The sequence below is a fragment of the Plutella xylostella genome, chromosome 12, assembly GCF_932276165.1.
Source record: "Plutella xylostella chromosome 12, ilPluXylo3.1, whole genome shotgun sequence".
In the NCBI taxonomy this organism is placed as follows: Eukaryota; Metazoa; Arthropoda; class Insecta; order Lepidoptera; family Plutellidae; genus Plutella; species Plutella xylostella.
Genome location: NC_063992.1, coordinates 1,305,216 through 1,332,766, shown reverse-complemented (window position 1 = coordinate 1,332,766; position 27,551 = coordinate 1,305,216). Strand labels below are relative to the sequence as shown.

The window sequence follows — 27,551 nt, the reverse complement described above, 5'->3', positions numbered from 1 at the left end:
AACGTATAAGTGCTCTTCTAGAGTTCAAACGGATTATGGGAGTTTTAAAGTTTAAGTAAATGTTGACGTTTAGTAAGCTGTTCTGTATTTAGCAAGGTTAAATTTTTACACACAACAGTAGCATATATTTTTTTTAATCAAAATTATGTTTATGTATAATAAATATTCATACGTAAACCGGTTGCCCATCACATCGTCCTTGTCAGTCAGTACCTCTACCATGCAGTACACAAGTCAAACACAAGTGCTAACACTGATGACCGATTCAAGTCAACAGGATGATGAAGTGATATTACAACTCAATCGTGAACTGTACATGTAAATTCGGCCGAATTTACATACCTACATACACGCGACGGCGGCCGTTCGGAAACAAACTGGGGACAATGGACATAGAACGTAACTTTCACGGGAACGGCAACGCCTATTGTTTCACAGGTTTCACTGCTTTTTAGGGATTCGTAACCAGTTCCATGGGCAATGGACAGCGGTTCTGGTTACAATTTAATTATTAAGTAGGTGATGGGGTGCACTAACGAAACAAACACGATACCAAGAAATAGGGAATATGCATTTATTTTTATAAATATTTTCGACAGTATCGCAAAAAAAACTCGCATACAAACAGGCGCCTCTAGCGGAAACTATTATGAAACTTTTGACAGATAATGGATATAGATGATAGAAGTAAACCTGAACTTTTTTCGTTTTCGTTATTTGTAAATCTGTTACTAGAGTATCTGACAATATTGAAATTAATATAGAAAAATCAAAATGAAACATCTTTTGAAACGATAGGATTATACTGAATCCTTTATATGAGTCCGACACGCACTTGGCCAGTTTGGAATATTTTCTCTGCGCCGCCGTGTTTTTACAATCGAAACAAAAATGTTAGCTTAGAAAAGTTTTGTTTTATGCTCCGTTCGCTTTACAGTAGTCTAAAAGCGTAAAATGGCTTAAATGGTAGAGCATAATAATATAGTGTTGAAAATTGAAGTGCTTGAAATAAGCCTCCCTCTTTTTTATTTCTGAAAATTAAACCCTCGAGATTGTATATAGACGATTGCGCTATCAAAACTTTGAGCACTAAAGTACCAAAAAAATAACTTGCGACAGAAATTTTATGCAAATAAAATACGTTTCAAGTTACATCCTCTTGCACAATCGGCCATGTTGGCTAAATTAGGCAATATTGCCGGTACGTGATTGGCTTTCCTACAACAGTTACACTCGCAGAACTAGCGGACATTGTAGTAACAAGGTACATTGTTCACAAATTCATACGAGCAACGGGAAGACCGAAGACCACTGGAAAAAGAGATGACATACACGTCTTCGTAAACGAGGTAAGCGCCCGCCAGACATGTTTTTTTTTTGGAATTTAAGCACAATTTATATACCATCACTCTTACGGAGAATGAAAACATCGTGAGGAAACCTCCATCTAGATAAATGTGAACCTGCCAACCCGCAATGGACCAGCGTGGTGGGTCCAAGCTTAGGTAGGCTGTTTAGACCCTGGCGTACAAAGGTTCTATTCGAGAGAGTTAGGTGCAGGACTGCAGGTACTTGCACCCTCAAAAAGAATAGAATAGTCTTCGTAAACGAAATACGAATCGTTAACTATATTTATGCCAAAGCTATGCAATCCAGTATTTTTTCAGCCCTGGAGGAAGGCGGGGACGACAGCGAAAGATAGCGTCGGATGAGGTCCGACATTAAAAATTATGTGTAGGTTTTCAGAGTGTACTTAATTTCATCTTCTCTCGTAGCACTAGTGTTGCTAAGAATGGTTCGTTTTTCCTTTCGTCAATCACCCTTACACTGAGCGCCGCGACACTCTGTCCTCGGCCTTCCTCATCCAGCCACTACAGGTCACCTATGCACCTGATTTCAATCATTGCTTAAAATACACTGATATTTTCCGCACGTGTTATAAAAATATACGTGCGATAAATAATTGTATAGCTATACATAGATTTGTTGTTTAATGTTGGTAATTGGCCCTTATTCTCAGGTATTCTTTTTTTGTCATTGCATATAGGAAATACATTGTAAAGTAATGTTGGGAAAAGCAATTTTATTGTTATTAAACGAATGGCTCCAATAGTATGCAGTTGTAGAGTATATTCTTTTTCGTGGAATAAATCATTTTGAGTTAGTATTTTAAGTTATATAAAAAACTGAGTCGGACCCACACGGTATAATTATCTTTTAATTAGTTTTTTTTTCCTTTTGCAGTAATAGGAAGTACTACCTATGTACCTTGCAATTTTCTTTCGATCGTCAAAATAGTTTTTTTTAACGAAAACTCTTCTGCAGCAATTGAGTCAGCCTCGTTACGTAATATTCAGATGAAAATCAGTGCATTTTGAATATAGGTAATACGATTAGAATATAATTAATTACCTCTGTTTATTTTTTTTTTATCATTTTGTATATTATACATGTAATGTTTTCCTGTTAGTGGCCTCTACTCTATACTAATCTCACGATAACAATTAACTACGCTAAAAATGTAATAAATTCAAGTCCATTGTTTTTTTTGTTCTGAAGTCCAGTTTACTCTACAATTTTGTTATAAAAATGTTGTAAATTATCGAGTGAACCCATTTATTTTGAATTGTGTCATTTAAAAGAGTATAAATGCTTGGCTTGTTAGTAGGAAGCCAGTATATCCTCAGCTGAGGTCGTGTTGTTACCTTAACAGTACCTGTATTATCTGTGACAATACGGTCATAAAATTATCTGATTAAAGTTGTATATTTTATTGCTCATTGTAAATTAGTGTGAAACTCGAATGAACCTCGGAACATTTGGCAACATGGCGGCCAACGGTGGTAGTGTTTGTGACTTCTACGCAAACAGTTCTGTCTTCATAACTGGAGGAACGGGGTTTTTGGGAAAAGTAAGTTTTGTTTAAGTATGAATATCTCGTCGTTTCGAATGTCTTAATTGTATTTTTTACCATAATCTAAAAACAGGGGTGTTGCTAATGTTTAACGTGTTCGTGGTAGCGTAGCTCCTAAAAGGCTGAACCGACTTCGAAAATCCGGACTTATCGGACTTACTTTGAGTTTATAATTTCTAATATACTTACTTACTTACTACAACGTGATTAGTATAGAAATATATTTTAACTAGCAAGTACTTATTCACCCGAGTCCACTAACTGTATTGTATGGGTTATAGTTTTTTTTTATTCGACGTACGTTACTAATTATAAGTACTATTTAACAACAAAAAAAGTGATTAAGAATCATCTTTTTCTGTAGAAACTTTTTATTCATATACTGTAAAATTAATCAGTCACAAATCACTATCAATTTTGCTTTGCTTTTAGGTACTTATCGAAAAATTGTTACGTAGCTGCAGAAAAATAGATAAAATTTACGTTTTACTCCGAGGAACCACCAACAGAACTGCTCAGGAGAGACTAGAAGATTTGTCCCATGAAGTTGTAAGTACTCATTTGTTTCTCTGTGTGTGTAGGGTAGAACTTTTTCAGTGAATGTGGTCGTCGTATTCAGCTACTTTCATTATGCTCCCAACCTTGAAATCACAAGAAACCGATTTTTTCGAACGTTTCATAGTGAACATTTAATTAAATAGTCAATAAAATCATTGCCCCACGGGGGGGTCATAGGACGCCAAGAAGAAGAAGAAAAAGAAAATAATGGTCTGACGTTTTAAATCTATCTGATATAAAATATTTAAATCTGTGAATTTTGTTTTCAGTTATTTGAAAAAGTGAGACAAGATGATCCAAATATAATGAAGAAGTTGATTCCTGTGAATGGGGACCTCACTCTACCGAATCTGGGAATGAACAACGAGGATTACAGTCTCATTGTCAAAAATGTACGTAAACCCTAATATTTACATTATAGGTATTATTATTAAAAAGCAGTATTACTTATCTTACCAGTATTCGTGTAGGGTTACCACCACTAAACATTAGCAAGCAGTTCGTTGGTCAAATCTGACGTAACTTGTGTGGTTCTTTCTGACAGATGTTTGATAAAGCTGCGTTTGGTAAATTGCTCACATACTATGTGTCGGTGGTAGCTGTTCTATTTCTCTCAAGTTCTTTCTTGGTCTTCCCCTCTTTCCTTCTATTTTGCCTTTAATAATGTTTGTATCGTAGTAAATTCCAGTCTTCCTGTATGTTATATTAAAAATAAACATAATTAAAAAAACTCGAGCAATATAGTAAATAACTGTAGTTAAATTCCTCTGAAAATATGTCTGAATTTCAGGTGTCCATAGTGTTTCACGCTGCGGCATCGATCAGATTTAACCTGAAGATAAAGGAAGCGCTGCACTGCAACGTGGAAGGGACCAAAAAAGTTATAGAACTCTGTCACAAAGCACGTTGCATTAAAGTAAGTGTATAATTAAGTTTAGGGTAAAATGTTTTTCGGGCACAATGCGTTTTACCAAACTAGAAATGACCTATGTGCCGGTAAACGGGGTTTGAATTTTCATAAAAAGACAATCAAGCATGTAAGCAGCCTTAGTGCCTGTTACACTATGTGTTTCCTGTAGATCTGCTTCTATTTTCTCTTACTTAGTTTACATACCGAACTTATTTTTGTAACTTAATTGCAGGCATTCGTCCACATATCTACAGCGTATAGTAATACAGACAAAACGTTTGTAAAGGAAGATGTATACCCAGCGCCGGAAAATCTCGATAAAATATACGAAATAATTCGACAAATCGGAGACGACACTGAAGCTGATGATTTAACGAGTACGTAAATAATAATAATACCTTATATTTACATATATTTCTGTTTAACCATAATGTAATTATTGTGAAATGGCAGCGAATTGATATTCATCTGGGGGCACTCGTGCCCCCACCAAGTCGAGCAAAAAAGCGGCACGGCCGTACCATCCTTTTCTCGAAGCAATTCAGGCCATTTTCGACCCCCTGTAACTTCGTTGTGGATAAAACTAGAAGACTGAATTTTCACTAACCATGCAGGCATTGTAAAGACACGGTATATTTCAAATTTCATTCAATTTGAACCAGTAGTATAATAATTATAACGGGACAAAGTTTTTTAATTTTGTCACTGACTGACTCACTCACCGATCATAAAAATTCTAAGGCACTTCTAGCAGACCTAGAAGCTTCAAATTTGGAATATAAGTAGTGTTTTGTGTATGAAACAATTAAAAACTAAAATATTTGGGGGCACGGCAGGGCCCCCACCAACTCGAGTAAAATTTTTCAATTTTGGTCCAGTTTTCTAGATAGGTACATAACTGCTTAAATAATTTCATAATCACATATTTGGGGGTACGGCAGTGCCCCCACCAAGTAAATATAGGCGCACGGTAGTGCCCCTGCCAAATCGAGCAAAAGATTCGCGTCATGCAAATTAAATCCGCAAAGGATGGATTACCTACCTACGGACAAATTACATCAGGCTACCAGTGCTACCACTTATAGTAAAATTTTCTTAATGTACAATGAACTTTGTGTATTGGAAACTAAGGTTGAAATTTAATCAGGGAAATTTGATGCAGTACGAAGTATCAAAGTTACGTTTATTCATTACGTAGCCAAAAATAAAGATTCTTGATTCTTACCTTAAGTTTGCGATTTATGTAGGTAGGCAACCTACCAAACTAAGTTAACGCAGCTACGTACCTAGAAGGTATGTACCGAAAAGAAAAAAAAAGTAGAACTGTCTACAAAATACAAAAAGAAATGAGATCCCACCAAAAACAATACTTGTCAAAAAACCAAGTCTCGTAACTCAGTTGTTCTGCGGTAAAAAGTTGTGAGATCCATGTAATACCAAGTCTTATCCACGCACGCATCTCAACCTTAAAAATATTTAATGTTTTATATAAATATATTGACTTGGTCATCGCACTAAATAATTTAATTAACACGTGTTTCCATGCGATGGCCGAGTCAATATATTTATATAAAACATTAAATATTTTTAAGATTGAGATGCGTGCGTGGATAAGACTTGGTATTACATGGATCTCACAACTTTTTACCGTAGAACAACTGAGTTACGAGACTTGGTTTTTTTGACAAGTATTGTTTTTGGTGGGATCCTATTTATCCGACCAAATTAAGAATTCATAATTTTGGTTATGTTTTATCAACTTTCAGGCAGCCGTCCTAATACTTATACTTACGCTAAGGCTGTAGCGGAGTATGAAGTGCTACGTAACCATGGAAGCGTACCCACCGCTATCATACGACCTTCTATAGGTAAGTTATAACACTGAGTGGAACGAAGAAACTTAAAACCATTGTTTTTTTTTTCTGTATTACTCACAAGTAGTACTGTAACATTCTAATGCGCAGTTAAATGTACTGCAATAGTTCAGACGGCGTCTTTAAGCTAGTCTTTTCTGATTAGCAGTAATTTGGTGCTAATGTCACTTAAGCTTTTTCATTGCTCCTGAGTATACAATAGCAAAATTGGCCATTTTAACTAAGTACTTATATTATCTTACTGGATAAACCTAATACAATAATAAAGAAAATTTAAAATTATTCAAATATGGGCTAAGTTCAGTTCAATTGCATCTCACTCCCAATGAACTAACAATCCAGGCATGAATATAATGTTTAAATTAATTATATTTTAGTGACACCAATCTGGAGAGACCCGACCCCCGGTTGGCTGGACAAGTGGTCCGGAGGCACTCCCATCATATTCGGTCTCTGCAAAGGTCTTCTGCGATGTCTGGACACGCAGCCATCTAACGTTATAGACTTCATACCGGCTGATATTGCAGTTAATTTGTCTATAGTTGCGGCCGCAAAATGCCATGTTGAGTAAGTTGATTTTAAACTATTTTTCTATGGTAGGTTAGTTCCTCATAGACTATAAGAACATAGGATAAAATTTAGATTCAAAGTAAAAGTCAAATGTTTTTATTCATCGTATAAATATAAAATTTTCTGATGAACGTCAATTTTTACAAACTACTCTCCGTTCGGATAAGGGGGGGCTCTTTCTTTTATTTTTAGGAAACTGTTGATTTTACGAAGATATGTTTTTTTCAGAAGCCAAATTAAAAAAATAATACAGTGCAATACAATTTTCGCATATTCTCTAGGTACTTGTAATTTTTGTGACCGAATTTTCTTTTTTATTATTTTCAGTACTCCCAAGGTCAAGGTTTACAACTGTTGCTCCGGCCCGACAAATCCGATGACGTCCAAAATGCTCTCAGATTACTGTCATGAAAATAGTATCAAACATGGACTTCGTAAGTACCTGGTCTACTTGTCTTCGTCTTCTTCCTTCCCTTTTCCTTATTTAGGGTCGGCTTTGTGCGTCATGTCACACCATTTTACCCTATCTTCTGTCATATCCTCATTCACTCCACAGTAACTACCTACTTATCTTGAGCGAAGACACCAGTATGTTGAAGTTGAAGTTGCTGACTACAGGACGGGAAAAATAGAGGAAATTAGATCAGATCTTATCCCGGTCACTGGCTCTATCCCGCAAGGTAGCGTCCTCGGATGTATATTATTTATAATTTACATAAATGACCTGACAGCTGTATTAAATAAACAATGCATCTTATTTGCGGATGACATTTCCATTTTACTCACTTGCTCGGAAGTCGGAGAGCTAAAGATTAAACTAGATGAGACCCTAGATAAGATAACGGAGTGGCTTGACGACCACAACCTTACACTTAATTTCTCCAAAACAAGTTTAATACAATTCGGCCCACACCAAAGAAAACCTTTAGAACTAAAGTATAAATATAAAAACACACATATCAAAACCGTTGAGACAGCTAAGCTATTAGGTATTGACCTAGATCGCAATTTAAACTGGAAAACACATATTGAAAACTTATCAAAAAAGTTATCGTCGTTCATCTATGCACTATTTCATTTAAAAAAAGTTACGAATTTCAAAGCAGCTCTCGCATCATATTACGCTTACGCTCACTCTAGACTTTCATATGGTATAATTTTATGGGGAAACTCTACAAATATAAAAGATGTATTCACACTACAAAAGAAATGTATTAGAATCTTAGCTAATATAGACCAAATAGATTCTTGTAAGCCTTATTTTATAAAATATGGTATTCTTACGCTCACGTCAATCTATATACTAGAATCATGTAAATTTATTAAAAAACAATCAAACCTATACTCCCCGATCAAGTTATCAAGAAGAAATAACAGATACCAAAATAAACTAAAAACTACCTTCTCAAAATTAAAGATGTATACAACAGGGCCCCACTCTATGGCTATCAAGATTTACAATTCAATACCAAACGTAATTAAAAATTCAAAAACGTACGAAGTATTCATAAAGTCTTTAAAGAGATACCTCATTGAAAAGAGCTACTATACAATAACAGAATTTTTTGATGATAATGGTGATAATAATCATAAGTAGTCGTAATTTAATAAATAGTTCTTCTTAATTAAATGTTAATTTGATTAATAGATGATTTATTTTATTTTATTTTTTAACTATAATAATTCAATGTATATTTATAATATATAATTATTTAGTAGTGCTTATCAATATTATTTAAGATTTTAATAATTTATTATGATATTATAATTTTTTGATGAATATTTTAATTTGTATAGCTATTTCTAAAAATTGTTATTACCTTATTCAAAATATAATGCATGTTATGAGATAAGTAGGTACTTAAGTAATTTTAAGCCCCTCTGGTTGCTGCGCCCTTACAGGGTGTCACATTTGTAACTAATGAACTCATTACCACCTAATTCCACAATGTGACATGCAATAAATGAATTTGAATTTGAATTTGAATTATATCTTTTTTGGTTTTAAGCAATTAATGATTATTTTTTTTATAATTACAAATATGCATATGATCCACTATAAGCTTTGTATACCTCTACAGTAAGAAAATTACAACCATTTAATTCATTTAAGCCGCGACTAGGCAAACGTAATTTGGGACGCCCTCCGGCTAGATGGGGTGACGACTTGCGAAATGTGGCTGTTTATGATTGGATGCGTAAAGCTAAAGATTGCATCCAGTGGCGTGCTATGGGAGAGGCCTACGTCCAGCAGTGGACTGCTATAGGCTGATGATGATGAATTCAGTTAAGAGTTGGTACATGCAGCCACTTTATTATGTTGAATACAGTTGTTTTTTTTTGTTTCAGATTGGTTTCCGTACCCCAAAATATTTTTAAGCACCAACCGAGTGTTCCTTAAAATTGTTAGACTCGTGTTGCAGTTTCTACCATTATTTCTTGCTGACATATGGTTGAAAATAAGAGGAAAACAACCTAGGTAAATAAAATTAATGTACAATTATAATTCCATACATAATTGGGTAATTATACAAATATTTTATGTATTTAATATTTTGAGCGATTGTTTGAATGTGATGTTTCTGAGGAGGCGTCGGTGTCAAGTACATCCGATCCTTCTCAGGACAAAGAATCAGAAAGCGAGATCAGTATGGATGAAATCATGAAAGCGATGAAAAGTATGAAAGTAGGTAAGGCTGCTGGGTATGATAGAATTACAATGGAAATGCTGAGGGCTGGGGAAGGGCTAGTAGCAAGCCTGCTGTGGCTTTTCTTTAATATATGTTGGAGACGAGGTCAAGTACCAGGTGACTGGTGCAGGGCCGTTATTGTCCCACTATACAAGGGAAAGGGCTCACAGCAGGATTGCAGAAACTACCGCGGAATCAGTCTCCTCAGCATTGTCGGTAAACTCTATGCTAAAGTATTGATTGAAAGAGTTATGAAAGAAACTGAAGAAAGAATCTGGGATGTGCAAGCGGGATTTAGAAAGGGGATGGGATGCACGGACCAGGTCTTCTCCATGCGCATGGTAGCAGAGAAGTTTCTGGCTAAAAACCAGAAAGTTTTCTGCGTGTTCCTTGATTTGGAGAAGGCCTACGACAGAGTGGCGAGGAATGAGTTGTGGAAAACACTGTCTATGTTCGGATTGAGCGGTGGACTAATACGAGCACTGAAATCACTTTATGTGACTTCTAGTGCTTGTGTTAGGATCAACGGGGCCTGCACGGACTGGTTCGGCATCCATAAGGGTGTACGACAGGGCTGTGTAGCGTCTCCGTGGCTATTCAATCTATTCATGGACAGTTGTTTACAAAGATTGAAAGAAGAAGAATGTGGTTTAAGTATGGGTGAGTTAGTCATCAGATGCCTTCTGTACGCCGATGATCAAGTTTTATTTGCATCATCGGCAGAGGAATTGCAACATATGGTGACTGTTATGAATGATTATTTGAAGGAGAAAGGAATGAAAGTGAATGTGAGCAAGACGAAAGTGATGGTGTTTGAAAGAGAAGAGAGTAGAACGACGTGTGAGTTGAAAATTGATGGTGTGAATGTGGAACAAGTGGACGAGTTCGTGTATTTGGGCTCATTATTTAGTAGGGATGGAAGATGTGATAAGGATATAGAGCGAAGAGTGAATGCTGGAAATAGAGTGAATGGGGCCCTACACTCCATTGTGGCGAGTCAGGCCGTGTCAAAACAGGCACGGCTGGCAGTTCACAATGCCGTGTTGGTGCCGACATTGATGTATGGCAGTGAAAGTTGGGTATGGCAGAAGAAGCATGAAAGTAGATTAAATGCAGTAGAGATGCGCTCTCTGCGAAGTATGTTAGGTGTGACTTTGAATGACAGGTTAAGAAATAGTTTTATAAGAGAAAAGTGTGGTCTGAAAGAAGATGTAGTGACAAGAGTTGAGAAAGGAATGCTTCGGTGGTTTGGACATGTGGAAAGAATGAATGATGAAAGAGTGACAAAGGAAATATATAGAGCAAAAGTGAGTGGAAGAGTCGGGAGGGGTCGCCCTAGACGGACGTATGTCGACCAGATTGGCGACATACTGAAAAAGGGCCAATTTAAGAGTACCCGTAACCGACGAGCATGTATGCGCAGATGTATGAATGTGGAAGAAGCGAAAGAGGTGTGTCAGAATCGTGCCCAGTGGAAATCCGTAATCTCTGCCTACCCCTCTGGGATACGGGCGTGAGCGTGTATGTATGTTTACGTATTTAACATACTGACAACATAAAATATGCCTCTGTTGGAGAGAGCTACTCCTTATCCCATTCAATTGTAAACTGTGTACATAGTATCATTTTGTATACTTAGGTATATACGTAAATTTTGTATTATGAAATCAAAACTAAAAAATCATTTTACAAGAAATTACTTAAAAATCGTTTATTTTATTTCAGATTCGTAAAAATGCTAAAAAAGTTGACTAAAGTTGAAAAAACGCTCCATTTTTTCATCAAGAACCAGTGGCAGTTTGAGAATCATAACGTGGAAGCCCTAATATCAACTCTATCCCCTTCTGATAGAGTTCAATTTCCTTGTGATCCCTCCGAGATATGTTGGAAAACGCACTTTGAAGATTACTGTCTGGGAATTGATAAGTATTTAATGAATACCTCTGTCAAGTCAGCAAATATTAATTCTGGAATGTATAAGTAATATTTTCTCAATCATGCCGGTATTATCAATATTACACTCACGGGCAATGAAGAGGTTCCACTGAGAAAAGCACCAAATACGCCTAGACGGACAATCCGTATGCAACATTGAAGTAGGTACATTTAACAGAGCATCAGGATATTAACAACTAAAAACGGTTCAGTATAATATGTTGGTTAAAATGCGTTGATTCGAAAATTTGGGTCTTTTAGTGTCGGTATTTTGTGAGTGTAACTTTTTCATTGCCCGTGAGTGTATTTATCACGAAGCGTCCGTAGTCGAGCGGGCCTCAGTGATCGTAACTGATCACTGAGGTTAAGCAACAACTGGCATGGTCAGCCATTGGATGGGTGACCAATTTCAAGTGGTGCTTTTCTGGACGCTTCCGTGCTTCGGACGGCACGTTAAGCCGTGGGTCCCGGTTGCTGCTTCGGCAGCAGTCGTTAAGCCTAGTCAGAGGCCTTCGGGCGGCTTGAAAACATCTGACAGTCGGGTTGCCCACTTACCCGACAACTCTCTCAGCACAAGCTTGCTTGTGTTGGGGTCCACCAACCCGCACTAGGCCAGCGTGGTGGACTAGGCCTAAAACCCTTCCTTCATTGGAAGGAGACCCGTGCCCCAGCAGTGGGGACGTGATGGGTCGTGATGATGATGATGTATTTATCACAGCCACACGGGCAACGGGCATACACAGCCTACAGGTCGGTAAATACAACTAGAATGTTTGTGAAGATGGCTGGATAACACTTTTGTGCTTTGTCAAACTAACCAACTGTGAATCTTTGAAAGAATGAATAAGCGGTTTGCTAGTTTGACAAAGTAGGTAGGTACATAAGTGTAATCGCAGCCAACTTTATGGACATTCTAGTTGTTTGAACCGACCTGTACCTGTTGCTAAGCGCTAAGGGTATACCTATGCATAAGGGGATACCTATGCATTCTTGTGATTAAATAAGACAGTAATGTAATGTTTTAATTAGGTCTTCGAATTAATAATTAAGTGGAACAAATGTTTGAAAATAAATATTTATTGGATTTGATTATGTCATAAATTTATTATAATTATATTATGTCACTTCCTATTTTTGCACTTCCTTAATTAAATAAAACCTAAATATACGCAGTTCACTTGCGAGCATATAAAGTTTTTTATGGTTACAAAACCTGAAACCCGGCAACATAAGCTGACACAATCCTTCAGTCTTAAATCATACCGCTCTAACACATAACCAAACCATCAACAGCACTAAATTTTAATTCAACATAATGTATTTATCTAGCTTCAGTTATACGCCCAAAGGCGATCAACTAATGCGCCTTTCCCACGAGGGTAGAGCACGGAGTCAGATCAGCCCGTCTAGTACAGGTTTTGCAATTTTTGAAAAATATAAAACTTTTCGTTGTCTTCTGTCATCGGCATACATTATCATTCAAAAGTCACATGATAGTTTCCGCTAGAGGCGCCACTTTGTATGCGAAAAAACGTAAACTTTTTATAGTTTCCGACAATCTAACAAACCTATACTAGACCTACAGTTTGGCACCGGTAGTTACTGGCAAGGCAATGCGGTTCTGTCAAGCTCTACCATAGTGTGGAAGGGTGTAGAACAAAGTCTCGATTTAGCCATAACTAGTTAATATCTTCTAGAAGCAGGCCTCGCGTGTTCCATAAGTCAGAATCTTCTAGAACCAAGTCTCGCGTCAGCCACAACTAGTAGTGTAGTAGTAAGAATCTCCTAGAAGCGACCTCGCGTGTTACCCTAGTCGGAATCTTCTTGAAGCATGCCTCGTGTGTTCCCCTAGTCAGAATCTTCTAGAAGCGACCCCGCGTGTCCCACTAGTCAGAATCTTCTAGAAGCAGTTCCTGGCTGGACTCGTTGACGGCGTCCAGTGGCAGAGTGCCCTCGCTGGACCCTGGCTCTTGTTGGAGACGCTTCAGCCGGTCCCGGGCGGCGCGTGAGAAGAAACCGTACTGGAATGGACGTGGACCTGTTAGTTTTGTTTCAAAGTTTATATGGAGGGTCTGTGAGCAATTGTTCATATTATCTAGACATTGACTTCTTTAAAGGGTATAGGGCATAACTTTTATTCCATTTCCATACAGTAACTCAGGGGATCATTCTAAACTACTATTTGTTTAGGTCTACGAATTTTGAAAGTAGGTAGCTAAGCGAAAAAATAATTTACTCCCTATAATACTCGTAAACATTAATCAACAAAATTTCTATAGAAAATAAAAAAAAACACAATTTCCAGTTCTTTTAGGACATATTGTTTAGAATAACCTGTATAAACCCTCCGGTTTATCCTATGTTTATCCTACTATATACCCTACACACTAACCCTGTACAAGGCACACACGATGGCGGCCAGCAGCAGCAGCCCCGCGGCCAGCCCCGCCGCCAGCGGCCACACGGGCGGCGCCGGCTCCAGGACTAGCGTGGAGGTTATGTTGGCGGTTCTGGAACAGAGGAATGAAATGAAATATGGTTTATTGATTTATTCGATGTAGAATTTTAGAATTACTTGTCAATAATCATAACATTACTCTACCACCATTTCAAAAAGGCTCTGTCAGGAGGAAAGAAACTCCTCAAGCATCTTTCCAACTTTATGGCTTATATCTAGTACAATTTTACTTAAGTAGAGATCTTAGAACTGTGAATAATTGAAAGCTCTATTCAGATTTAAGCGGTTTCGCTATCGAGTGATACAGTATAAAATACAGGGTGTAATAAGGAAGTAGAGCAAGCTGAAAGGTGTTGACTAAGGAGGTTAAACTAAACAAGTTCTTTCTAACAATTTTGAAAATACATAATAAATATGAGGAATATGAGGAGTTGATTTTTTCTGCGATATCGTTTACATATATAGGTAACTAAAGCTTTACACAAAGTATCGTGAATCAAAAAATATTAAATTAGATGATGATTTATTTAGAACTTACTTGTTAAACTGGTGTAAACGTATGACTGATGTAAAGTTTATTCTTTGAACTTCTTCAAGTAGCCTCCCTGTAAAAAGAATATACGTTCTAAACTTTACTATTATTTAGGTATATCGAAGTATAATTGATTTTGTTCTTTGGTACTTTATTGTGATGTAGAGGCAAGAGTCCGACAAAGCTGTGCAGCAAACAGTAACATGCAACATGCACCACATCAATGTCAGAAAATACAAGGATTTAACTTTTTTCAATATTACCACTTTTTTTTAAAAAAGTTAGCTTTCTTTATCTTGGTTAGCTCTATGTTCTCAAATAGCGTAAAACTAGCGACCATGTTACACCCACCGTGTTCCTTCAAGTTGAAGCGGAGTGTGAGGACTATCGGCAAGGAGGCCCTGGCTGGCACCGACCAGGCGCAGAGCAGCCGACTGCCGGCCTCTTGACAACCCTGGATTGGAGCCGATAGGGATACCTGGTGCGGAAATTAGAATTCCAGATAATAAGAGTAAATTATTAGGTACAATGACTGTACCTCATAATTGTAGTCATAAGGTAATTTAAACAAAAAACGACTTCAAAAATCTCTCACAAGCAATAAATAATTTAATTTTGAGACCGACAAAAATATGTGAGTAGTAAGATTTTTTTAAATTGATACCCTGTCATGTCGGTACTATTTAAGTTATTGGTTAGTATTGAACACATAGAACAGTGTTTTAAACTCACATTTTCTGGAAGATCAAAACTCGAAACCAATTGAGGCCAATCCGATGGTCCATAATTTATTATCTGAAAGAAAAATAAAAAAGTAGGTAGGTATATAATTTTTATAGGTACTGGTATAATATTTTTATGAGTATAGTTATAAAACTTTAATGATAGTATCGCTCACCTCATAATAGTGTACAAGGGTCATGACCCCGAGATCGGTTAACTTCTGTCTGGTGACCGGAAGTGTAGAGTTGATCAATGCTGTGCTGAAATCGGAATAAAATATCATAAAAATATTAATTAAAGTAAGGGTTATGTAGGTATTTTATCATTGATTAAAACTCCCTTGCTGAATAATTTATGGGTCTCCTTTTTTCGTCGTTTTTATGTTAACAGGCTCTTTAAAAGTGTGTCTCCCTACTGGAAAAAGGCCTCTGTTGAGTCGAAACTTTCTGGTTCTGTGCAACAGTCATCTACTGAGCTACCCCGGCAATAAACTGGCAAGACCATCCCCCGTCATCTCCACCTTGGCTTGGTTTTATTTAGCACATCAATATGCATGTGACGTTAATAAATTTAATGTATACCAACCCAACAACAGTAAAATTTGCTTGCGGTGAAACTTTCAAAATAATCTCTTTCAAGGCATCATCGCTAATATTCTTTGTGTAGAAGGGATCATCCAACTGCGCAACTACTTTCAAATCTACCTCTGAAGTGCTGGTCAATACAAACTCTAATTCTATATTCCATACGACCGATTCTCCTCTGTTCAGTGGCGCTGGAACATTGCATGTAAGGTTGTGTCTCTTTATAGAGCAGGAAGTGGGGACCCTGGTTGGAGGTAGTGGGAGATTCAGATGCACTTTAGCTCCAAAAGCTGGTTCCTCTTTGTTTAGAACGGTCACTTTGACGCCCAGTTTCTTTCCCGACCCAGGAATGTATGGAGTACTGCAAGATAAATTCACAATTGACAACATTTCAAAATTTTATACAGTTGAAATTCAAAAACCATTTAGAGATATGGCTCTAATATTCACAAAAAAATTTTTTTCCGATTTTTCTATTGATTTATTTCAGAGAAAAATATAAAAATCTAAATTATCATTCGTGACATCACGATGTGGCATAATAATTAAACGCGCTTTTACTTCTAAAACATGAACAAAAAAAAACATGTTATGTCACTTTGACAATGACAATGACAAACGTCACTCAAATGTGTGTCACTTTTATGTGTCCTTGTCAATGACGGAAGTTTGTGATTGGTCCTTGCCACAAAATAAAGTTGAAGTGGAAGTTGATTGGTCCTTTGTTCATGTCAAGTTAATGTCATCCAACTTTTTTTTTTAGGTTAGGCAGGCAACGAAAATATTTTTATCCAAAGCCTCGACGTGACGTCACTCATACTATAAATATTTTGAACTTTGAAATTTAAAAAAATATATTAAAACATAGAAATATTAAGAAATAAAAAAATACGGGTCATCTAAATTTGTGATATCTACTCGAAAATAAAATAAAATCGGTGAGCATTTTATTTGAAATGTTGTCAATTATTATTAAACTTATTAAGTCAGTATAAGTACGGTCGCCTGCGCCTAAAAGTATACAGGCGGAGTTTTTAAAATAGCGATCTCAAGCTCACATGCTGCTCAAGCACATCCACATAAACACCACTGCTACACACATCACACACAACACGCTAGCTGGTCCCTTCATCATCAGGGATCGCTATTTTAAAAACTAACGCAGCTTTAGATTAATTACTGTTGAAGTGGCAGTGGAATGGTTGTATCTGCCGAAGAAGCAATCACTGTACCTACTAGCAGACTAATCATTTAGACATTCAACAAAGTGTCGATTTTACGTTAAAATGATGAAAGCTGAAAACGATTTGCTGATGATGATGTAAATAAATCATGCGAAATCCATCGTATTGTCGTTCCAATCATCGTAGAATTATCTATTATCTATTGGTATAAAACTCACCTATCTAAAGGCTCTAAGAACATGTCTAGTTTTGGTCGACACACAAGGTCTTCTCCGCAGTCCCTTGTTAGTTGAATTTCAAAGTAAGAGTTCAATTCAGAATCTTCTGATAGCCTCACTAGATCTGTAAAACCTAAAAAAAAAGTCAAGCTCAAGTCTATTGCTGTCAAAAAATTCATTAAAATTATTAGTGAAAAATCATTATCTTTGCATTTTTATTTCTGATATTTCAGAGCTTTATTAGTTATGTAGTAGGAGACAGATTTACTAAAGCCCTTAAATTATAATCCTTACTAATATTATAAATGCGAAAGTAACTGTGTCTGTCTGTCTGTCTGTCTGTTACTCTTTCACGCCAAAACTACTGAACGGATTTGGATGAAATTTGGTATACATATGGTCTAGACCCTGAGAAAGAACATAGGCTACTTTTTATCCCGGAATTCCCACGGGAAAACTTTTTAAGGCGAAGCGAAGCTCGCAGGAACAGCTAGTAAAATATAAAACGTAATCTTACTTTTCGACGTTATAACAACCGGTTCCAAAACCAGGCTCAAGGTAATTGGATTTGATAAATCTGCACGGGACTGAAAAAAAAAACAACTTATAAGTTGTATTTGCATGTTTATGTTATGTAACTACGATTTCAGAGCTGGTGTCCTAATGAAAGGCAACCTGATGGGCTAGCACGAGGCGCAATTAAACGTTTTGCATCGGGCTCACTCACATCGCGCGCCTCAAGAGCGAGCGTGACGTAGCACTTTTATCCCTTCTTTAATGCGCCCCATGCTAGCCCTTCTGGCAGCAGGGGCATCACACCTTCTTAGCGTGTCAGTGTAGGTACTTACTTTAACTAGTACAGTTTCCTCGGAACAGTGTGTCCGCCCTGGTACAGCCTCCACTTGGAACTCATCGTCCCCGGACAACTCAGCTCTGCCGAGGTCGCGGTCCACCGTGATCTTAGCTTTCAGCTCTAGGGGAGAAAGTAGGGGAGTATTCTGTTAGTGGTGACTGGATGGAAGTTGCGTTGGAGCTGCTACCGTACCACTACCGATACATTAGCATTAACAGTCATTAACCAATGTCGCTCGTCTCTCGAATACTGTCAGATCCAAACAAGTTACGTCAGTTTTGCTGTTTATGGATTGTTAATTACTAATGTTCGGTGGTGTTCACCCCGCTGGTAGCGGTTAGGAATGAATGGTACTGTGTAATTTAAAAAAAAATGAATTGGTCCATTCTGTTTTAAACAGCTCTTTTAAGATTGCTACAATACTCTCGTATTCTTTGTATGATTGAAACATTAAGTATGGTAACCACAAGGTATTGGGTAATGGGTAAGTGTAAAATAACCTTTGCTCATTGGTCAGTTTATGGCGTCAGTTTATGACGTTGTTGAGCATAATTTATAGGTTATAAAAATATAAGTCCACTTAATACGTTGCGTCACCTTATTGTATTCATAACCGAGCAATATCTTTTTGGTGCTGCTTGCTAGCGTTTAGTATATTACAAGTGTTAGAAAAGTTTTTCAAAGGCACGAATTGAAATATCCAGAAAACAACACAATACAAAAAGTGAGAGCATTTATTGTCCTAACAGAAATCATAGCACGGGGCGTAAGACGCGCAAGTCAAGATGTGATAAAAGCTTCACGTTACATTCGCACTAAAAGCCGCGCAAAGTGACTGAGCGCGACACAAGACATTAGCACTTCTTGGCGTGTGCCTCTTGCGCCCCGTGCTAGGCCTTCAGTACCTGCTAGCCAGAAATATTACCAATTACACCATACTTACTCAGTACACCACGTGGCCAATCATCCAGGCTGGGCCACAACGCGCTGCTGGCAGAGTTACAGAACAGAGCCGTGAAGTTAGTAGCGTTGAGGGGCAAGTCCATCATGTCAGGTAGCTTCATGGATGCCTTCACTCTGATGGTAGGGACACACCGGTAGACGTACGCCGTGCTACTGGAATAGGCCCCGATCGCTAGTTCTGGAAATTATGTTTTTGTTAAGTAATAAAAGATGAAGCTACTACCTACTCGTATGTAGTAACTTTTTTGTGATGTGTCTATTTTAATATAAAATATGTTTTATGTGTTCTAAAATTAACACGTCCATGTTTTGTTGAAACAAAGCGTCATTAAATTGAATTTTTGAGAATATTTCTCACAATATTCATTAAACAAGAGCGCTTGTTAGTTTTTTGCCGTGTGATGTTGTAACAAAAACGTTGTACACACGTGACACGTGTGATACGTGCTTAATTTTTTTCATCTACAGTGTGTAAAATTGAAAAAGCTTCCATTAGATGACAGTAACAAAATGACAGTACAATTTCAAGCGATTGCTGCTGGAACAATTTTTACGAATTTTTGTATGCAGGAAGATTACAAACTGGACTATGAAATAGGGTACTTTTTCTCCCGTAACTCCCACGGTCACAACTTTTAACGCAAAGCAATTTAACAATAATAAATAATAGCTATCTGTGGGATAAAATACATGGTTTCACTTTCTGTAATTAATGTTTCAGACGTTGTCCACCACTGGGCTAGCGTGGTGGACTAGGCCTAACTGAACCCTTCCTTCATTGGAAGGAGACCCGTGACCCAGTATTGGGGACGCGATGGGTCATGATGACGTGATGAGCCATTATCCAGACATTATGAACCAGGCGTTTAACCTCACCATTGCACCTGTCACCATCCAGGTCAACGCCTCTAGTGACGGCCATCCCGAACCCCGCAGCTCCCGCGCTCGTGATGCGTTGCACGTGTGGTGTCCTCAGCCCGTCTTCACGCCCTCGGTAGATATACACGGCGCCGCGCCCCTGGTCCTCCCATGGCGCCCCGGCCGCTATATCTGGTGGTGACAAATCACAGGGTAGTCTTGGAATGCAAGGGATAAGAGCTTGTTCTTTTTCTTCTTGATTACTCCTTAATTTTTAAAAGTTATAAATTACAATGTTTCGGGTTACTATACAATTTTCGCAACAACCAGAATACCTATATGCTTCTACTTTCCTCGGCTGATCTCATCCAGTCATATTGGTCATCCAGTCAATACTCTTTATTTTGCAGCATTGAAGAAAATATTACAAAATGACCACTTATAAATAAAAAGGCGGCCTTACTGTATAAAGCAATCTCTATCAGACAGTCTTACCTTTGTACCCGTCACCGTCCACGTCGCCGGCATCAGCGACGGAGGTGCCGAACCTCGCCCCGTTCACCCCAGACCCGGACACGAGGCTGGCCGGCTCCAGGGAAAACCCGGCGTCCTGGTAAAATGGGAATGGGAATTCAGGGATAATTTGTACGCTTTCAATAAAGGTTGTGCTTTTTGTTTAAATTGTAGCAAGTACACAGGGTGTTGCAAAAAGGGTATTCTAAGCCGAAACCTACATGTGCAGCATGATATATCTAAGCCCAAAACTGAAATCAGAATTTCAAAATTCAAAACTGTATAAACATTGTATATTTATACAGTTTTGAATTTTGAACTTCTATCTAATATGTATACTGTCAGTTTATTTAATTTTGGGATTTTAAAAACTGAAACTTGTACTTCTTGAAAGTACCTAATAAGTATAAGTATTATACAAAACTACACCTTTATGATTATAAATGTGTGATTACACTACATATTTCATAAAAATACTCCAGAAGGTAAAGCAACAAAAAACATTGATTTTTTTGAAGAGTTGGATTTGCACGGCCGAAATAATTTATATTTTATTCATTGATTGAAATGGGATAGCTATTCCGTCCCAAATTTGATATTCTTTCCTCTAGGAAACTATGAAATAAAACCATGTTTACAAAAATGAATGTGAGTTTCTGATTTTGGATAGTTACATTACTTATTGGGATCACAAGTATCATAAGACAGAGAGTGACAAAATTAAAGCAAAAATTTAATATAGTTTTAAAAAAATCCTTGTATTCAACTTCTTATAATCTCTCGCGAGCGATGGATAAAAGTTTCAGTTACAATAGCACCAAATTTCTCCTAAGCGGAAAAGGGGCAATTAACAATTAAAATAGAGTGTTAATTTTTTTATATAAATATTATAAGAGCTATTTCATTGCTACTGAGTATATTTCATTGCTATTGGCTGCATAAAATACGAAACTGGTCAAAGAAAAACCTTTTTAATGAAGTTGATGGGACTTTTATTAATTATGTTCCCTACATCTGTCGGAAAAAAATAATATTGTATGCCGGCCCTTATTGAATATTATAGTGACGGAGGTATATTGCTTTTCAAAGGTCCTACCTATTGTTCTACTCGCTCGTAAATCTTGTTTTATGAATAATCCTCATAAAGGTTCGCCCGTCATTGGAACATCCATAAAATTATTTATATTACAAAAGGTTACAGAGAAAAAAATATACCTCGTTGTTGATTTAATAATTATATATATTACCTAACAGATATTGGGTAGGTACGACCAAATGAATATAATTCAAAAAAAACATTCATAGTGTAAGCAATATGACTTAAAGTAGGTATACATAATATACTTATATGAAAATAAACTCTCATGCCTTACTAACGTACATATTTAGAGGTACATTTTACGAAAAAGGAAGTGTTGCATGTTGGACTTTTCAGCAGATATTTTATTTTCTTCTTTTCTGAGATATTCCAACTCAATGTAGTTTTATATTGGTTATCTTATTAGTCTTATTACATAATAATTTTGAGACTGAAAAAAATACTACATATTCGTTAGATGGATTTCACAACTTTTTACAGGTTGGTGGTTGGTTTTTTACAAATAATGTTTTTGATGGAAAACTTATATTTATCATCTTCACCCACCTGTTTCCTGTTCAAATAGACGAACACAGCTCCCTGGTCATACGGCAAGTCACCATTCTTCATCACGTAGTTTGGAGCCCCGACCAGCAGGTCGGTTCTGCCATCGTTGTTGACGTCTGTGCAGAGGAGACTCGCTCCGAAGTACGACCCGAGTTGGGGACCCGTGAGCGATGAGCGGATCCGGAGCGGCTCGGACTCACGGGTCGATGGCTCGAAGATTAGGACCTGAAGGATGTCATCATTAACATCATTATCACGACCCATTAAGTCCCCACTGCTGTGTACAGGTCTCCTTCCAACTAAGGAAAGGTTTTAGGCCTAGACCACCACGCTAGCTTAGTGCGGGTTGGTGGAACTAAGGATGTAATCATCTTCAATGTATTTATTTGTAAATACTTTATTGTAAACAAAAGCACAGTTACAAAGACAAAGGACAAAGTTTGAAGAATAGTACAAAGGCGGGTATATTGCCAAAAGCAATTTCTTCAAATCAACCTTTCACTGCACTATAGTAACTTGTACAACGAGTTATGGTGATAAGTTTATCAGATTTGTGCGATGAGTTAGATTTGTATAGCGAAAACAAGGGTGAAGGATGTGTATAGGAGTTTTGGCGTTTAATGAGATATACACTGAGGTAAATGAAGAAGATTGTATTCCAATAGGCACTCAGCACTCACCTGGCCATATCCCATTTTAGAGCGCGGCGCCGCAGCTACATACAGGATGGTCTTATTCGAGTCAAATACCCCCGACTCCACTGTGTAACCTACAAAACAAAGTCTATTACGATGCAGTTAGCTTTTTAAAAAAACTATAAATTTTTAAGCAAAAATGTTTGTAAGTTTAAATTTGACATGACATACTGAGTCACCCCTTTTCGAATTCATCATCATCAGCCTATGTCAACCCACTGCAGGGTATAGGCCTCCTCCATGTTATGCCAAGTCCCACGGTCCTGTGCCACACTCATCCAGTTTGGTCCAGTCATTCTCCTAATGTCATCGGACCAACGGGTCGGCGGTCTACCGACTGATCGCTGTCCCTCCCTTGGCCACCACTCCGACACTGCCTTGGTCCATCTGCCGACTTCCCGCCTGGCCAGATGCCCTGCCCATCTCCACTTCAGCTTCGTGATCCGTCTCCCAACGTCTTCAACCTTTGTTCTGCGTCGAATTTCTACGTTCGGGATACGGTCCACTAGCGAGATGCCTAGCATGGTGCGCTCCATGGCTCGTTGTGCTACTTTAATTTTGTGCATGCATGTCTTTGTGAGCATCCATGTTTCGGCACCATAAGTGAGGGTAGGCAGCACACACATTTTCGAATTACTATTATTTTTTTGTAACTCCCTGTATTCTAATTACTATAAGTACCAAAATAATCGTCAGGGCCCAAGGCTTCCGTGTAGTAAGGGTTGGTGGTGGGCTGCTTGCTGAAGAACAGACGAGGCGAGTCCGGCAGGAACTTGTAGTCTATCACCCCTCCTGAAACAATAGTTAGCTTATTACACAATTACTTTAATAATAAAAACATCTACCTACCAAAATACTTTGGTATTCAAAAGTTTATTCATAGAGCTTGTAATTCTTTAATTAATCTAGATATTTCTAATTCCTATACGTTACGCCACCACGGCTCTAATACCAAACATTTACACTCACGAGCAAAGAAATAGTCCCACTTACAAAATGATGACACCAGATGGCTCCGGTTTTATAAAACATTCAATAGGAAATTGGATAAAACTTTTTACGTTTTCCGTTGCTAATATTCTGATACGCCGTTAAATACTGTACTTAAATATTGCAGAAGGCTTCATACATTAGTGTTCTTCGTATAGGAATAATTTGGTGATTTTCTTAATAGAACTTTTTAATTACCCGTGAGTGTAGTAGCACCAAGCTTTTAGTAATGTTGTAAGCTATCCACGAAACAATAAAAGGTATATGGGTAAAAGTAAACACAGTATTTATAGGAATTGTATGTGTATACGAAGTAAGTAGGTAATAACGTTGTAGCTGAGACAACGAACAGTTAATAATGTTTCAAGATGTTACACACTGTCTATATTGGATCCAGCTGTAGTTCGGCAAGGGAGTGAAATCATTTTCGTAAGTAGTAAAGTAATATGAACGAAGTAATATCGTTTCTACCGCGATATGTACACAAGGAGTCTGATATATTGAAGGGCATGCCTTTACCTATGAAATATTACTCATTCTAATTTTGTAACTTCGTCACCGCTATTGAGTCTCACAACACAAAAATTCACATTTATTATAATTATAAACAAACTTCAATTCCGCCGGTAATCTTCCTTTAGTTATACCACTTTGGTGGAAAGATTTTTGAGTCAGATCATGTATTATAATGTATTATATTATTGTATATTACATTGGTGTGGTTTAGTGGTGTCGTTTACAATACATGAGTCAGATAAGCGTCAGTCACTGGCTACCTAGTATGCACCGTTCTATTATAAGGCACAGGTGACACTTCTCTCAAGCTCCTTTTGTGCCCCCTATTCTGCTGATGATGTAGCCCCTCCACCAGTTCACTGCAGCAGCATGTTTGCCCTATGCTTGATTCGCACTTGCAGCCCCAAGCTTCGGAAGCATTAACTATCACCTAAGCTACGGCGCTCTCAATCATTGACTGCCCAGGATGTACCGTTCCTATATAAGGAACAGATGATACGTCACTTAAACTCAAGGGGGTACCAAAGCCCCCTATTCTGCTGATGATGAAGCTCCCTCACCAGTCCACTGCAGCAGCCCCGGGGCTCCGATCAGCACGCTGTCGCCCGCCGCGCTGGCCGACAGCCCCGCCTGCCCGTAGGCGTAGAAGTTCAGGTGAGTGCCGTAGTCGCCGTACTCGGAGCGCTTGCCGTCTATTATGTAGGCTTGGCGATCTGGGTAGATAGATGGGTAGGCGATGAGTTACAGAAATTGGGCGGTCTGGATAAACAGATAGATTGTTGTAAAGTTGGTTAGTCAGTTCAATTACAAACATGGAAAGCAGTAAGGGATGGGGAGTGTTAATAGGGGGTTTGCATGGGAGCTAGCCTGATCTAGGATATGTTCATAGGTTCCAATGGAAAGTGTAAAATAAATGCTGTATGGTGTCATTGCAGACAGTGTCCCGCTAGGTGGCAACTTTTCCGCGTTTTATACATATGCATTTCCATGCCAAACACTAGAGCTACGATTTATTTTCACTATACCGATAGAATTGGCCAGTCGCTGACTATAATACATCTCGAGGACGCTCGGGATGGTTGTAAGAAAGTGCAATGCTAGATAGCAAAATGCAATCTTTGAAGAGCAGATATTCACTATGAACTCACTCATTTCCTTCAGCGGCTGCAGTATAAGACTATCAGTCTTGGAATGCACGTAGCAGAGTCCGTGCGCCAGCATGTGGCTGTCCTTGTACGGAGTGGTCCATCTGGGAGCACAGATCTGTGAACAAGTAAAATACGAAAATTATTACTAGAAAAAGTTATGTAGCACCGTATTTGACTGAGGCATATGGTAAGTATCATTTGACTTCTGCTTAGCGTGCCTGTGATTAATACAACAGCTGGACAAGGATTCGTCACCGTGATGGAAGAAAATGAATGCCAATCGGATGAGCGTCAGACACTGTCAGATAGCGACTTCGATGACTGTACTTAGGAATTATTTCGTTGGTGATTTGAAGCAACTGGAAGATAATTTGAATTTGGTTGGCGCACCGCAGCCCTTCATCATAATATTAATGTAAATAACGGAACAAATTACCAATATTTTCTCATGAGGCAGCAGAGCGATGGTGGCTCCGTACCACATGTCGTCCCGTTTCTCCGAGCCCTGCGCCCGCGGCCATCTTGACGTGTATTCTGAAACCATCATCAGCTTTATCATTTGCCTGTGTCTAGAAGTATAGTAGTGGGACACCCTCTAACCCGCGGGACCGAAGATAGCGGGCTGATGATGATGATAATTATAACTCTCTTTTATTTTATCATTCAGTCGTACATTTATGCAAAACACCTACATTTATTTTATTATGGGTAAGTAACTGAAGAATATTAAGTGTTTCAATAATGTAAGTTGTTTAGGCTGGTGTTTCAGTTTAAATAAATATTTACCATTAAAGATAAATTGCTTAATATCTATAACTAACGGTGAACACACAAAAAAACACATATCTACAATACCCCTTATTAAGAAGTAGGTTAACACCATATCACGGCAGCGCGTTAGTTAAATTAGTCTCGCTAAATAATTAGTTAGTAAACTAGCGAAGACTCGAGGCACGAAGGCGGGAAGTGGTGAGGAATCAATTTAAAGTTTCTGCAAGCCGAAACTTATTTACTTGAAAGAAAACGTAACTTTTCGTTTGAATGCGCCACTATGAAACAATGTGTTTTAACTTAGAGGAAGTTGAAGTGATGAGCGGAACTTGTTTAGAAAGGATTTTGTAACTAGGTGTATGTTATACGTATAACATAATAAACCTATTATGTAATGTATGTAAATATAACATATTATGTACTACTTATAGATAGCTACCTAAAAATTCCTACTGACTTATCAACTTACATATTACACTATACATTATCGTCCACTGCTGGACGTTGGCCTATCCCTAGGAGCGTCGCCCCTATTTAATCCTTGACAAAGCGAGCCAGAGAGAGCGTTCTACACCACGCCACTACGCTTGCCTAATTGTGATCTCCACTCGAAATCTCTTTCACTCAGTGAATAATTATAATATCTACTCACGTTCTTCAGTCCTCAACGGGCTGCAAATGACGTCAGTCTTCGTCAGTGACGTCAGAGGGCAGGTGAACACGAGGCCGGTGGCTAGGGACGAGTCATTGTCCCGAGCTTTCGGCGCCCCGACTAGGAGACTGTGAAAGAGGAAGATATTATGATAATTTTAAAAATTTACGGAGGACGATGTGAGTTTGCAGCAGACGAGATCTGTTCAGTAGTGCTATCACAAGCTCTGTCAACTCAAGTCGCTAGCGTTACTCGATAGCAATTTGTAAGACATCTTGATCAGCGCGAAGTGTCCGTAGTCGAGCTGGCTTCAGTGATCGTAACTAAACGTTAGAAATTAATAAACGCATAAAAATCGAGTGACTTTTCTATAGAATTATACTGGTGATCGGGGTACTGTCCCGCGTCGCTACAGATATCAAATTAATTCCATAGGAATACGAAATACAATAATACTCATATTATTATCCGCCGCCAACAGAACTTAATTTTTTATAAACATGTCTGGGTTGGGTCAATAAATACATATTTGAAGTACCTAAGTACTATTTGGTTCTTAGCAAAAGCGGGGTGTACTGAATCTATTAGACTTGTTTAATTAATGACTGAATATGTAAGGAAGAAAAAATTTAAAAACATACCTGTTATTGGTTAACACAACTGTGTATCCAAAATACTCTGACTGAACACCGGACCCCAAAGTTATTTTAGATTCTTCATGAAATATATCAACACTTACACAAATTATACACTGCACTAAAACTAAAACTAGGATATTCACATTTGGATTTATCATT

At 38.0% G+C, this 27,551-nt stretch overlaps 2 protein-coding genes across 2 annotated transcripts; one reads left to right on the top strand and one right to left on the bottom strand.

Moving 5' to 3' along the window:
* Positions 1–2,651: 2,651 nt before the first annotated feature.
* Positions 2,652–11,759, top strand: LOC105386369 (putative fatty acyl-CoA reductase CG5065). The gene is made up of 10 exons (XM_048624735.1): positions 2,652–2,911; positions 3,347–3,463; positions 3,742–3,864; positions 4,263–4,388; positions 4,615–4,759; positions 6,149–6,250; positions 6,634–6,823; positions 7,154–7,260; positions 9,176–9,305; positions 11,242–11,759. Exons 1-10 carry the CDS (start codon positions 2,804–2,806, stop codon positions 11,498–11,500), a joined length of 1,407 nt encoding a protein of 468 aa, XP_048480692.1. The 5' UTR covers positions 2,652–2,803; the 3' UTR covers positions 11,501–11,759.
* Positions 11,760–12,543: 784 nt separating this feature from the next.
* LOC105387843 (integrin alpha-PS3) lies at positions 12,544–27,550 on the bottom strand. Its single transcript, XM_048624424.1, has 21 exons — positions 27,396–27,550; positions 26,755–26,882; positions 25,768–25,865; positions 25,332–25,446; positions 24,744–24,896; positions 23,359–23,469; positions 22,663–22,751; positions 21,983–22,207; positions 20,320–20,434; positions 19,843–20,016; positions 18,947–19,144; positions 17,999–18,123; positions 17,668–17,737; positions 17,151–17,283; positions 15,750–16,109; positions 15,340–15,424; positions 15,174–15,236; positions 14,793–14,919; positions 14,448–14,514; positions 13,844–13,961; positions 12,544–13,472 (listed from the first exon to the last, which is right to left on the bottom strand). Exons 1-21 carry the CDS (start codon positions 27,548–27,550, stop codon positions 13,338–13,340), a joined length of 2,844 nt encoding a protein of 947 aa, XP_048480381.1. The 3' UTR covers positions 12,544–13,337.
* Between the last annotated feature and the right edge of the window lies 1 nt (position 27,551).